This window comes from Mesitornis unicolor, unplaced genomic scaffold (genome assembly GCF_000695765.1).
Source record: "Mesitornis unicolor isolate BGI_N332 unplaced genomic scaffold, ASM69576v1 scaffold13069, whole genome shotgun sequence".
Lineage (NCBI taxonomy): Eukaryota > Metazoa > Chordata > Aves > Mesitornithiformes > Mesitornithidae > Mesitornis > Mesitornis unicolor.
Window position 1 is genome coordinate 1 of NW_010208019.1, and position 14,622 is coordinate 14,622.

The 14,622-nt window shown below is 44.6% G+C and overlaps 1 protein-coding gene across 1 annotated transcript in view; it reads right to left on the reverse strand.

Annotated features, from left to right (window-relative positions):
* Window positions 1-982: 982 nt before the first annotated feature.
* The window catches only part of ADAMTS9 (ADAM metallopeptidase with thrombospondin type 1 motif, 9), a gene marked incomplete at both ends in the record, with an annotated part of 57,063 nt that continues 43,423 nt past the window's right edge, over window positions 983-14,622 (reverse strand). Inside the window, one exon of the mRNA XM_010192343.1 lies at window positions 983-1,150. Within this exon, the coding sequence (XP_010190645.1) occupies window positions 983-1,150 (168 nt within the window). The remainder of the gene's footprint in view (window positions 1,151-14,622) is intronic.

Genomic DNA, 14,622 nt, shown 5'->3' on the forward strand with positions numbered 1-14,622 from the left:
TATATAAAATAATATATATTTTTTATATATGTATGTAAAGTCTGAAAACAATCATAGAATATCAGTGGGCTTATAGTCTTTTTTAAGACAGAGTATGCTGTCCTAGTCTTGACATTTGCTGTGTGCCTGCAGCAATGTTAATGGTTTATCTTTCAGGGAACTCGCATACAGTGAGAAAGGACATTTTTTACCTTAATTTGGAAGAGAGGCTGCAAGAGAACATGATGTTTTACAAGTTATCAGTTCATTTATTCTGGGATTTTCAGTAATTCTGCTGATTAGCCCACTAATGAGGTAGAGGAAAAGCGAGGCTCAGATATAAAAATGTGATTAAAAAAATCAGCAGATTCAAGGTGACAAATACATTATTTCCAGGAAAACAAGGATTCAAGCTATGCTCTCAGAGACAAGATCCTTAATAACTGCAAGCACTTTCACATTTCCAGCAGCCTCTGCTCTATGCATCAGTGTCTGACTCTTTAATGAAGCAAAATCAAGTGATGAACTTGTTAAGAAACAAAAGGTAGTGAAAACCATTTGTAATGAACAGCTCTGATTGTTCTTTAGGCTTTCCCAGGAAGCTGATAGTAAAATTAAATTCAGATTTCTCAAAACTAAGAAAGATTTTGCTTGGGATGTGACACAGTTAAATAATAACAGTATTAAAAACATGAAGAAATAGCAGATTCTCTTTAATATTATATACTAATGCCTTTTCCAGCAGAAACTTAAAACATACAAAGAATTTCCTTTCAAATAGACAAGAAAAGCAAGTTGTTGCCATGTTTTCAGCTGCCACAAACCAGTGCTGCTCCACAGCTACCCATGAAGCCACACTGTGTTACATCACCTGAGAATCTGGCCCAAAACTTTTACCCTTGAAAAAATTCCAGAGGAGAGAAGCGATGGGAAACCCAGCTTCAACCCAATTCGACAGAAGAGGAATATCAAAGGGTGCAAAAGGGTACACAACGCATCTCACCTGTCCCCAATCTCCTGCTTTCCACTTCGGACATCTGCCCCCTCTGCATTTCTTTTGCATATTGGGCTTAACAAGGTGCTTGCAATAATCTTCTTCTACATGCCTCCCTTCCTTTGACAAACAGTACACACTGCGGTGCCTTTGGCCCCTTCCACAGGAGACAGAACACTGTAAATATAAAGCAACAACAGATCAGCTTTCACGCGGGGCCATCTACACAGATATACCTGGGCCATGGCTACCCAGGCTTTTGACTGGACCAGAACACACATCCTCAGGTCCCGTGCAGACCTTATACAAAAGCTTGAGGGGGATACGGATGGGCAGAGTTTAACCACTGGAAATGTTCCCCTTTGCTCCTAATGGTGCGTGATGTTCTTGCTCAAAGCCCCCCAAAATGCCAACATCAAATTAGAGAAAGCGGCTGACATTCAGCAGGGATAACAGGCTGGATTCCGGGCATTGCTCCAGCGGTTTCAAAGGAGCAGAGTCATCTTACAGGGATCAAGGCAGGAGCCCTCAGCAGCTACTTAGAAGAACTTGAAAGGAACCATTTCCATTTACCTTGGTACAAAGGGAGGTCAAATGTTGGTAAATCGGGAGAGTGAAGTGTGATATACACCTTCACAGAGGGAAATAACTGCACAAAGGACAAGGCAGGAGAGAAAAATGCAGGCTTTCCATGTCCTTGGTATTAAAGCCCATGTTTGTTTTACCAGTGCAGACTAATTTACTTTTGATATTTTTTAACTAAACAGACTGAAACCAGGACATGCTCATCCTTAAGATTTATGCATTTTGAAAACAACTCAGAAGGTGGCAAGAAGGCAGAGCCCGAAGAATCAAAGCAAAAAGCAAATCAGCAGGTATGTTAGCTGCAAGCTTTGTAGTGAAGTAACTAATTTCAACCTCCCTCTGCAGGTTCACTGAACTTTTTCAAATGTGACCACTTCTGGCATGCAAACCCCAAGCAACTTCACTTTGATTTCAGATTAGTCTCCCCCAAAAGATTTAGGAATCAAAGGGGTCTGGAATCACGACAAGAATTTAATATGACAGATTCATGTAGAACAAGCCTCTTACTCAGCGTGATGCACCCAGAGACTCAGCTTCGATTTCTTCATTATGTGTTATGCAAGTCATTACATGCTATGTCACAAGCATCCTGGTTTAATCCTTGAGCACAAACACACTGGTTCAACCATCTCTTAGTATAAAATGTTCTGCTTTCTTTTCAGGGATGAGGCTTCTTCCTTCCTTTTGGAGCCACTCCATCAGTACATTTGCTAAGAAATAAATTACAGCCCAAGCTCTTCCCAGCCTATGAATATATTTGAAACCTAAAAACCCTAAAATTTATATATGTAGCAGCTCTGGAAGACGCATTAGAATAGAAATTGGCATATACATTGACAGCTGTGATTATTTTGAATTACAGCACTACCTCCAACTCATTCAGCCCCTATTGTGGTAAGAGGTACACAGAGAACCTGCGAGAGAGCAGTAACTTGCTCCGAGATGGAAAAGTTCAGACCAACGTGGAGAAAAAGGGATGTAATTCATAAGATCAGGTGTTGTTGCTTAAAAGCTTGCATAAAGGATGTCCTGAAAAAGGCCGTTTTCCTGCTGCAGGACTGTTACAGGTTGACAAAAGGCAGCTGAGGTCCCCAATAGGGCTTAAGGACCATTCAAGCTCCTCATGAGAGCAGGGAACCCAGGTGGCAGGGATGGTCACCTCTGAGTTTTCCTGAGCCCAGCTGTGATTTCAAGATAGGCCAAAAACCCCAACAGGCAACATTCAACCTTGCACTGAGAAACAGAGGAAATACTGTCCCTCGTTCCAAAAGAAGACTTTCATAAGTTACCCCGATTCATAAACTTCACCTTTTTTTCTTCAGTATCAATAGAAAAAAGGTTGAGTTAATGTTATCCTATTTTTATAAGCCTTCAAAATGCATCAGAAGTTCATTTTTTCATTCTTCCTACATCCATCCCCAGGCAACAAACGTCAGCAGCAAGAAGGAAATGTCAAATCCTACCAAACCCAGCTGTAAACTTCTAATACTTTCACCCATTTACTGTCTTTGGACTAAATGCCAACACTGATGCTTTAGCAAAAATTCAAGTGCTCCTCAGTAAGCGGTTGATGCTGCTACATGCAGGTTGATGCCACTTTACTGTGACAGCCAAAACTAAATCCAAAGGCTTGATCTGGGCTCTCTCTTGCCTCACATCCTGAGCCAGCACAGCCAAGTGCATCTTTGCTTTAATTTAAAAAATACATTGGACCCCCTGCTTATTCGAAAGGAAGAATCACCACATTGTGCAACAGCACAAGCACATTTCTGGGGACCTGAATTTGGTAGATAAATATTTGATCTCACAATTAATATGGTGCTAGCTGTTTCCAAAACTGTTACCCTCCTTCTACAAAATGCCTAACTTTGGTGCAGAGCCTGACTCTGATATTTATCCTGCCATCCCACCATCAAACAAGACTGCATGCATACCTCAGTGCACCCAGAGGTTGAGGCATACTTTGCTTAATTTTGTTAATACTTAAATGTAATCCCCAACTTGCTGGAATTAATCATTTCTATGTCTGACTTTAATATAAATCCAAGTTAGGCAGCTATGCGTTTTTAGATCTAAACCACCCAATTGCTTTCATGCACATGTGAGTTATGATCTCATTTGCACTGACAGAAAAGCGAGGTTGAATAATCTAATGTAACCAAGTATCAGAGACTGAAAATTCCTTTGCAAAGAGTCCGCTTCATAACTGCCTTCTAATTCGTCTCAGGTATTTCCAACTTCTATTTGGCACATAGATTTTAAGCATATGTGAGCCACATGCAGAAAATAACTGAATAGTGGGCTTCATCTCAACACTGCGGGACTTAGGGAAGCAATACACCAACTACTGCCATCAGCCTCATCATTTATTTCAGACCCTGCAGAAACTTTGCATCTCACTATCAGGACTCTTCATCGCTGCAAAAGCCACTGCCTGCTTACAGTATCGATCCATAACAGGGCCATAGCGAGGTAAGCTTTGACCTTGCCTTTTCTAAAACATTTGAATAGCACCGACAAAACCCCTCCTTTCATATTTCTCTTCCTTGATTTCTTTCCTATCTTTCTGTAGAAAATACTTCAAAGTACTGGGGACAGCCGGGTGGCTCTCTGTGGAATAGCAGCCTCATCCAAGGCTCTTTGAAGTAAACAGAAAGACTTGTACTGGTTTAAATCGTCTCTGGATCCAGCCCTGAAGGTGTAGCCAAGGTACCGTATTGACATTTTCACTAACCAGCTTCCTAGAGTCAAGAATGACGTGCGCTTGAGCACGCCCATGGTCAACCTGCCTCTGCCTTTGCTCAAGTGCTGGAAAATGTTGCTCTGAAATGTTGTTTCCAGGCTGTGATTGAGGCACGGCAGCAAATAGCACCCCTGGGTGAAGCTGGGAGGATAGCCAGGCTTGGAGGACAGTGCAAAACCAACACATTGTGTTGTTTCTTAGAAAAACCAGGACGACTGTGGCACATAATATAGCACAGAGGTACTATTTCAATAATCAGCTATAGCCATTACACTCGAGACTGTAGTAAACCTTCCTCTTGTTGTTATCTTTATTATCTCCTAAAACCACCACAGTCACACCTGGTGCTTTACATGGAGAATAAGAACAAAAGGACTTTCCTAAGAGCGTTAGGATCAAAGCATTTGAGCACAGATTTAAGGGTATTATGTTTATTGCATGATTAGTTTTGTTAATGTGCCAAGAGCTGGGGATTGGCATGCTGCTGATTTTTTGGAACAAATACGCTGCCTACTTTAAATAAATGCAAGAAAAGAATTTGAAATAAATACGACAAAAATATTTCCATATCAAGCGTTTCCAGAAAGGTCAGAACACGATGCTAAATCTCCCCTGCAATGCATCGCTCTGCTCCAGCACAGCAGCAAGCCCGTGTTTTTGTTTCCACAGACATTTGTTTTCTGTTTCAGAGTGCAGGAATGATGAAGATTATTCTGTTTTACCAAGTGTGTGCAAATGGCTTTAAACAAACCCTTGCTGCATTTCCTATTCTGAGAGTTTGAAGATGAGGATACATCTTGTTCACGAAGACCTCTCTTACCTAGGAAGGTTGCTCACAGATTCACTGGGCTGGTAGCAGGAAAAAAACCCAGAATACATACTCTAAAAGCTCTTATAAAATTGTACAAAATTTCTGGTTGATTTGGCCCAGGTTCTGGGTCCTGGAGACCAAGACCTGCTCTTGGGCACAGGCTGCTCGTGCTGCGGCCATGCCTGTGCTTTTGGTCCAGCACCGAAAGGACTCGGCAACCCTGGGCATAAACACGAATTTTGGAGAAAAGAAAGAGCCAGCACTGAGCAATCAAAAGCTGCGGAGCAGCCCTGCTTCCCCTTAATTTTCTCCACTGAATGGACAAGCTCAATGCAGGGTAGAAAATCAAACTACCAGCAAGAACCTAGGGATGTTCTGCTCCAAAAGTGAAAAGTTTCAGAAAATGCTGTCAGACCACTTTTCCAGGCCCCCGTGCATCAGCCGACGATTTGGGAGGTATTTGAGATAATGAATGCAAGCTGCGGTGATCACCAAATGAATTCCCAAAGATAGGTATGCTCCGATAGCACAGCAAGAGCAGGGCTGGGAAGAATTAGACTAAAAATGGCTTTATCAGATTCTGCCGGGAGCAACTTTTTGGAGGAAATTAAAATCAATCCTTGTAGGTTTAGATTTCCACACATTAAGGATTATATGGAAAGTAAGCGCTTGTATGTAAGCCCTTGTTCCTCCTGTCCAACAATCTGGGCTGAAACATGTGCTAGATGAGATAAAACAGAAATGACAGGGCCCTACAACGCTTTACACCCCCTTCCCATGAGGGGCTGTGCTCCTGGAGGTCAGCAAACTTCAACTCTGAGCAGAGCCCAACCATGCACCCTCACGGTTACATTTCAGCATCCTATTAGCCTATATCAGCTCTTGCTGCAACTCAAGCTGCTGCTATCAGATGCTGAAATCACAGCCCTGACATCTGCATCTCTGAAACATCTCAAGCACGAAGGACAGCAGAAGATACCCCACCCAGGAAAGCCTGCATCATTCCTTGCCAGCAGAACCCTTACTGGAAGCCTGAAAATATCTGAGCCTCTGCGTATTATCCAGCAACAAAGCCTCTGCAGCATCCAAACTAACCTCAGTAGCTTCACAACAGTAAGGTATTTTAGCAGGTAACTCCCCTGGCTTCGGTGAGACAAGAAACAGGCTTACAACAGGGGTGTAGCTCCATGCTATGGTTTCTCCAGTGACTGCAGCACTAGGAAATACTTGTTGCTGGCTACTTTAAAGCCCCCTTCCTTCCCCCAACACGCTTTAGGGTGGTCTCATGTCCAGCTCCATCAGGACACACTTGTGGGGTGGGAACACAGTGCAGGGCTTTCCTTTCCTGCAAAACTGCAAGAGGGAGCCATACCTTAACACACAGAGCTGCCAAGGGCACATGGTCATGGTGCTTTTAGTTGTTCCAAGGCCAGAAAACACATCTTTGCACATTTAAAAGGGAAGAGTGGTCTCTACATTCAACTAGGCCTGAGTAAAACATACCACAGCACTGCACTGCAGTTTGAAAGAGGCTTTAGGAATGCTTAATACGTGCTGACCCCTCAGAATAATGGGAGGATTGAAAAAAAAAAAAGACATGAACATTAGGGATTTTGGAGTGTGTAATCCAAGTACATTTGCGAGCATTGTCCAGAAATCCCTGTGGAAATGTCCCAAGGAGCCTTCCCGGAGCCAAAGGGCAGCCCATGGTGTGCCCTGGTGTCCCCAAGCAGTGCTCCTTGCCCTGGGCATGGGCAAGAGGGGGGAAGAAAAGCGTAATTTCTCAAAGAAAAGGTTTGCACTTGATGTGTTGCTGCAGCAGAGGGAAGGGGCTGATGAGTCTTGAGCCTGCTCCTCCAGCAGCACCAACTGCCCAGAGGAAAGGGTGCTCCTGGGCTCCTTAACTGTTGCAAGATCGAAGGCCCTGAGCGCTGAATTCAACACAATCATTTCCCTAGGCTGAGGAACCTCACATGATATATGGGAGAAAAGCAGGAGAAGCCATGCATCTCCTTTTCTATGGCATTAACCTATGAAATAGCACCTTCTCCCCCACTTCCACCCACCCCGTTGTAACATTCCGCAAAAAGCCTTCACCGGGTGCAGGACTCAGCAGGGCTGCGCACACACAAAGCTGCCTCAAAAGCCTGCTCCATGCTATTTATCTTGAACAACAAACAAACAAAATACCCCCAGTAGCCACTGCAGGTCTCTCCAGGGAGAGAGGTGTTAGATGGCATGTCCTCAAATTAGGAGGAGATGTGTGAGCTACCCAAGAACGCCGGTATAATGGGATGTGGAAGGCACTGATGAAGCCTATTTTTCATGCTGCGGCACTTTTGAGAAAGCAGCACTTGAAGCAGCAAGCAGCCTGGGCTAACTGACGCCTCATATTTTTAGTGAGCACTAGTAGTACAATACCATTTGGAAGTCCCATTCAAAAATAGGATTTTTCTGTGTTGGATGGAGCGAAACACAAAGTAAAGAGCTCTCCAAGGAACGCCAGCCCTATTTCACAGGTGTGCCTCACACTGGGGGTTTGTAGGAGTGCTGGCTGCTTCTTGCTCCCCAGTTTTATAAAGAAAAACCTTGGCTTCATGCACTAGAGATCAAATACTGTCAGCCTGCATATGGTCTTGGGCATCAGACATTTTCATCCATGCTGCTGGCTCCCCTGTGAGCTAGGAAAATTTAAAACATGAATAGAGCATTAAGTGCCTTTGAAACAAGATTGACTACATCGTTTTTCCTTAATGACTGCACAAATCAGTCACCAGGCAAGTTAGAAACTCAGTAAATGTCTTTGTGCTTAGTGTCCCTCATCATCACAGATTGTTATTTCTAAATGCCACAATCCCTAGGATGTGAGCAACAGCAATTTGGGGTACACAGTGTGAATGTGGGATGCGGGCAAAACCATCCACAGACCTCCCAGTGCCCAGCTTGGGGATGTGCTTGAAGATGCTGAACTTCACAGCTCATCCTTGAAAAGGTGCCACTGCGCTAACTCGTCTCCTGCAGTCTAATGCATATTTCAAATACTGCACTCCAAGCCAGTGCTTTGGGAGACAAATGTTCCCAGAAACTGCCCTCTTTTTTACTGCTTTATTTCTCCTGTGTGTGAACATGTGCATGTGTGCATGTACAAGAGGTTTGCAAACCTTATGAAGCCAGCAGCCGTGGATGGGCCAACCACGCCATGGAGACTGAAGCCAGCCGTCACTGAGCAGCAGTCCCACTGCTTGGTCAAGTCCAGGCCAGCTATGTCCAGCCTAGAAAATCACTATTATCTCATTGAGAAATTATTAAGACAGAACTACACCAAACACAGCCAACCAGCCTCTGTACCTCTCAGTATTACCCTCCTGGCCACGGCCTCCTGTTTTCTGCAGGGTTTCACTGCCTACACACTCCAGGCTGCCATGAAACCTGCCTGTGGGAGCTGCTGGCAGGGGCTGAGGAGAGACTCGCTCATCTGGGGAGGAGAAAGGCAAGTATTTTGCAGTCAGTTAGGAACAGGAGCATGGATCAGGCTATACCTGGTAAGAAACATCAGCGAATAACAGCAGAGTTACTTGCACTTGACTGGGAAAGTGCACTGAGGGACTTGGGAAAAGACACATCATCTGAGGGTGGGGGGAAAAGAAGAGTCCAATCCACATGGATTGTGATAGCTAAGCATTAAGTTGCAGGAAACCAGTCCTGTGAGGAGATGGTCCAGCAAAGCACTTGCCTGCGGGCACAGTCTTAAGCACACAGTGCCACAGGGTGGTCCCTCCCCTGCAGAGGATCAGATGGGCTTTGATGGGCTCACGGAGCATCAACACTAGCAAACAGGAGACAGCAGAACTGATGGCACAAATATACCTATATAGGTCTCCTTATTTAAGGAGAAACAGAACTGACAATGGAAGACGTCTGGTGATGATAGGCAAACAACAAAAATGGAAAGAAAAATAAAGATTGGAGATTTTAGAGTAGCCAGGGAGGAATAAAGTGATCTTCCTCTACCAGGCAGCTGGGTACCACTGGCTTCACCCACCTGTAACCAGCTTGGAGCCATCAACTGTGGCTCTGAGCGTTGGCAGGGACAATGGGCACTCAGGTGAGGTAAGAGCTGCAGGAGCATCCATCACCACTGCCCCAGAGAAGCAACAGGTTGAAACTCCTCAAACAAAAACCCCAACTGCATTTAGCCTCTGGAATGAGCTCTTGAGAAAGGCATGAGGCAGTGAATAGGTGGATGGTAAGGTAGCTGACACGGCTTTGCCTACAGAATCACAGAATCCCAGAATATGAGGAGTTGGAAGAAACCTCGAAAGCTCCCCCAGTCCAACCCCTGCCAGAGCAGGATCACCAGAGCACTCACACAGGAACACGGCCAGGGCTTTGGGTGTCTCCAGACAAGGAGACTCCACAACCTCTCTGGGCAGCCTGGGCCATGCTCTGCCACCCTCACACTGACAAACTTTGTCCTCATCTTCAGCTTGAACCTCCTGTGCTCCAGCTTGCTCCCATTGCCCCTTGTCCTGGCATTGGACATCCCAGAGCAGAGCCTGGCTCCTTCCTCCTGACACTCGCCCTTTCCAAATTGATCCCCATGAATGAGGGCACCCCTCAGTCTCCTCTGCTCCAAGCTCAAGAGCCCCAGCTCCCTCAGCCGCTCCTCAGCAGGAGATGCTCCACTCCCTCCATCATCTTTGTGGCTCTGCTGGACTCTTTCAAGCAGTTCCTGTCCTTCTTGAGCTGAGGGCCCAGAACTGGACACAATATTGCAAATGTGGTCCCTACCCAGGGACGTGCAGTTGTGGACAGTGGCTGAAGCTGGGCACTGGCAGTGTGATGCTCTGGATGAGTGACCCACAGCAGGGAGTACAGGGAAGGACTGAAGCAGGTCTGGTTTGCTTTTTTTAAAAAACTAAAGCAAAGAGGTCTGCACTGTCAAAGGCCTTTTTCTGAGCGGGAAACCAAAGCAGACAACTTCTCGCCTTTCATCTGCACACTGCAGCGGCAGCCCCTGGAGTCGGTCAGTCTGACTGATCCTGGAGCAGAGGCAGCCAGGGACCCAAGAGGGACATCAGCCTTGGTGGGCCAGCCTAAGCGTAAACAGCTCCGAGACGGAGACAGCTTCAGACAGATGGCTGAGAATATCCGTTGGCTACCAAGTTCTCATTTTTGTCTGGATCAGCTTTATTCAATCTTCACTAAGGCATCTATTTTTACCCGCTTTTCTAAAGGCATGCAAGCCACCCAGCGCATCTCTCTGCTGGGGTTATGGGTGCTGGGACCGCACACGCAGCCTTCCTCTGCTGCGGCAACATTTGTCCTTCCTCCACAGGCTCTCAGGGTAGGATTGGTTTTATTAGTTTTCTGATAATACCTGGCACTACAGAGAAACAGAGATTTGTTGTCGCAGCCTCAGAGCCTGAACCAACAGCAGATGAATGAAGGACAGAAAAGACAACGTGAATCACTGAGCGACTGCGGAGTTCAGCGTGCCTATCACTTCCTTTTCAGGGATGGCTTTGTTATTGCAAAAACATGTGTAAAGAATCATACAGCAGCTCAGTAATGCTGCTGTCACAGCAAATTCATTTTCTGCAGAAGAGGGGAAGAGAACAGTGAAGTTATATACACTTGCAACCAAATCTGCCCCTGGTTATCACTTCTGCCTTAGCAAGAGCTGACATCCTGCCTGCTAAGAATATTATCAGGACGACGACATGGAGAATATTCCCATCGAATAGCCTATTTGCAGCCAGCTTCATGGGGAGGGCATTTCATGAACGCTGTATTGGGGTTTTGACAGAATTAAATACAAATAACCTGAACTTTCCACTGACAGCAATGTTAAGATTAAAATTCCTGAGCGCCAGCTCCCCAACATGGATGTTGGTCAGGAGGTCCTCTCACATCCCACCAAATCCAGAGCCCCTCCACTGCTACCTGGATCCCTGCAACGCCATCGGTGCCAGCAGCTTCCAGCTCTGGCTAAGGGGATGCAGCATCCTTCTCCTAGTCCAAACCTGAATCCACATGGACAGTAACAGAGTCTGGAGCAGAGGGCGAAAATATTCTAATTATTTTTGGCTAAGCTTCAATTCTTCAAATCAAAAGGTCTTCAAAGCCTAAGATATCAGCATTTCTAGATAGACTGGATAAAGAGCTGGGAAGCACATGGTGCTGTTTTGCAGGCACTAAGAGCTACACAACCATTGCTAGAACTTTTGATACCCAAAAGTGAGAAGTATTTGGCAAAGCAGATTACTTTAAAAATTATAATACTTTTTAGGAAAAAAAAAACCCCAAAGAACAAAAAATCCTCAAAAAATCAAATCCAAAAACCCACCCACCAATTTTCCACAAATCAAAGCCAAATGATTACTGTGCCAGTGCAGGGAAGCCCAAATGACTCATGCGCCTGAACCAGGACACGGGGCTGTGAGATAGGATTGTTTTACCTTATCTGTGCCCGTTTCCTAACTCGGAAAGAATGAAAAGCCCACGACAAGTGAATTCAGCATCATTCATTGTATCAGGATACAGCTGGATACTATGGTAAAGCACCAAAATTTCACAGAGATTATTGCAAGGAGCGGATCTACTCCAAGAGAAGTGGGTTCAGCCCTGGGTTTTAAGCGACACGATGGATAATGCTCTCTGTGAGCATCTCCCTCATCTGGAGAACACGGTGAGATTTCCTCTCGGTATTCGAGAGCGTGTATGGAGAGCTGTGTTTGTACCATAAGGCATTCAGAGGAGAACAAACACTCCCTGTTATCCTGGTGATGTTCTCTGCATGTTTTCTTAAGTATTATTTTAATAAAAGGGTCAGGTCTATCATATGGCGTACAATTCTGCAGTGTTTATATACACGTTCTTAAATACGCAAAGAAATGAAATGTCACCTCCTCTTTGACCATACATTATAATGACAAGGTATCTTGTCACAAGTCTCCTGTTATAAAATTATCATTTACATACAGAATCTGTTTATTCATTTAATTATCTCTTCAAAACTTGGATTTAACAAGCCAGCTAAAAATCACTTGTTAACTGTAAAAAATCCCAGTGGAATTTCACCTGAGGACTGAGGGCTGGACTCTTCAGACTCTTTCTGCTTTAACTTGCACATATTTCATTTTCTAGTACTAATTTCACTGAAACTTGAGTGAAGCTAAGCCAATCAGATGCTTGTAAGAAATTAGTTATCCAAACTTCGTAATTCATACATTTTTAACTGTGTTTGTTTAATTACTGAGAATGACAGTTTCTGTTGGAGAACAAAGCAAATAAAATGAAAGCGAGCCAAAAGATTGAAGCATCATTTCAGAAAATTTACCAAACTAAGTATATGATCTTAATTTAGCAAAAGACTCAAGAAATCATTATACAAATTCATTTATGATTACATTCTACTTGTCTTTAATTTTCACTGTTCAACATTAACATTAAACATCGTAAATGTATGCAATATTTATATAAAATTAAATAACAATATTGGAAAAATAAATACACTTTTACATAAATACATAAATCCATACCGCTGAAAAGTTTCAGCTAATACTATACTCTTGTTTCAAAAGTGACCAAAAAATATGGTAGTGACACTCCATCCCAACGGATGAAGTATGTACAGCTACAGAATGATGTTTGCAACCGATGACAGAGCTAAAGCAATTCCAGGTGATACCACACTAAAGAAAAAAACATAATTTGGACGTTACTACCTACAGTAGTAGCACGAGGTAGACATATATGGGGAGTATTTTGCAGGAGGGACACGAAGCCCTGTTGACCCCATAGACACAATTCAGTCTTCAAACAGCTCTGGGGTCCCCTATGTCAGAGCTAAAGGACACCTCGGTAATGAGACTGAAAAATCAAGTCACTTTGTGGCAACGACCGGGGCTCAGCTCTGCAGCCCCTGCACCCACAGGAGATGCTGTGGGCAGGATAGGGATGTCCCTGTCCTCTGCCTGACATCCCACCTGCTCCCAGGAGACAAGGGACAACCCACCAAGGTGAATACGGCTTAGTCTAGGCAAGGGAATTTCTTTCCTGGGTGAAAAAAGAAAATAACAAAAAACCAACCCAAAACTAAAATCCAGGGCTGTGCCCTGCATTTCCAACACGGAGGAGCAGGCACAGCCCTGGAGCCTGCTCCTGAAGAGCTGTGGAGAGGCTGAGCACTGAGCGACACCAAAAGGCAACACAACTCTGTCCACACCTTTGGTTCTTGCAAATGGTCCAGCACCAGGTAACAAAGGTTGGCAGCAACTCCCGGCCGGTAACTGCAGGGGTTGCCAGCTCTGCTTAGCACACCTTGCTCGTTTTTAGCACCAACTCTATCAGCACACAAGTGATACAATAGCACCTCAAAGGAAATATTTCATATCACTGTCCCTTGTACTGGTGAAGCACCGTATGAACACCAGTACGGCAGTTTTATGGCTATTGCATAAGTCGCTGAGGTATGGTAAAAATATTGAGGAGCATTACCGAATGCATCTGTGTTACCGAAAGCACCCGCAGAAACCAGAGTGTGGCTACATTTTAGCAAGGCGACTTCTCAAGCCGTGACAATTAAGGAAGTCCAATACATTACAAACAGGCCTCTTTTTTTTTCACATAAAGTGCTTTTGAATCAGATTAATTATTTTTAAAAAAATTCTTCCAATGCTTTTATGACAAAACACATAATAAAGGTTGACATTTGTTTGAAGGCCACTCCAAAACGGGCAGGTCCGTGGTTTCCAGCATGCCAGAAGCACCCCAAGCAGCACTTGCCTTGGCATACCAGGGCTCCGTGCTGAGCAGAAGGTGCTGCTCTGGGCAGGGAGAATTTCAAAGTTGTGGGACCCAAAATAGCATCCCAGCCCCCCAGGTCAGGGCTGCTCTGCTCTTGCAAGAGCATCTCTGTAGCAGACTCCTCCAGCAGCAAAGGAGCAGTGTAAGGCACGCACCTCTGCTCCAAACACTGTTTTGTTATTAGAAAACTCCCAGGGATTTTAAGCCTTCTACCACCTTGCTGACTTAATTATATCTAGAGCAGCAGCTGGAGATCAGGCCAGGCAATAACCCTCCAGAAGCAGAGAGATGCATGAGAAGAGCTCACAGGTGCCTTTGTGCAGTACATCACACTCATGGTAATTATATACACAAGAAAAGAAACAGAGCATGGGTGTGAAAGCACACGTTTCTATATAGCTGTGTGTGGGAGCAGATAGGGATACGCACACACAGCTATACACACTTGTACTTGCTTGGGAGTCGATGCAATTTAGTCCACATTTTCCCCTGTCATCTTGCTTTTGGCAGAGAACGTGCAATTGGGGCACAGTGCGATATCGCCATTAAATACCGGCACAATTTATCTTCAACTCCAATGGAAATATACTGCTTAAATGCCAGGTTTAAATCCATATGCAAAGAACTCCATCAGAGCCAAGACTCATAACGCACAGCGCTCACACAGTGTAATAAAAAGGACAAAGGTGGATACTTAGC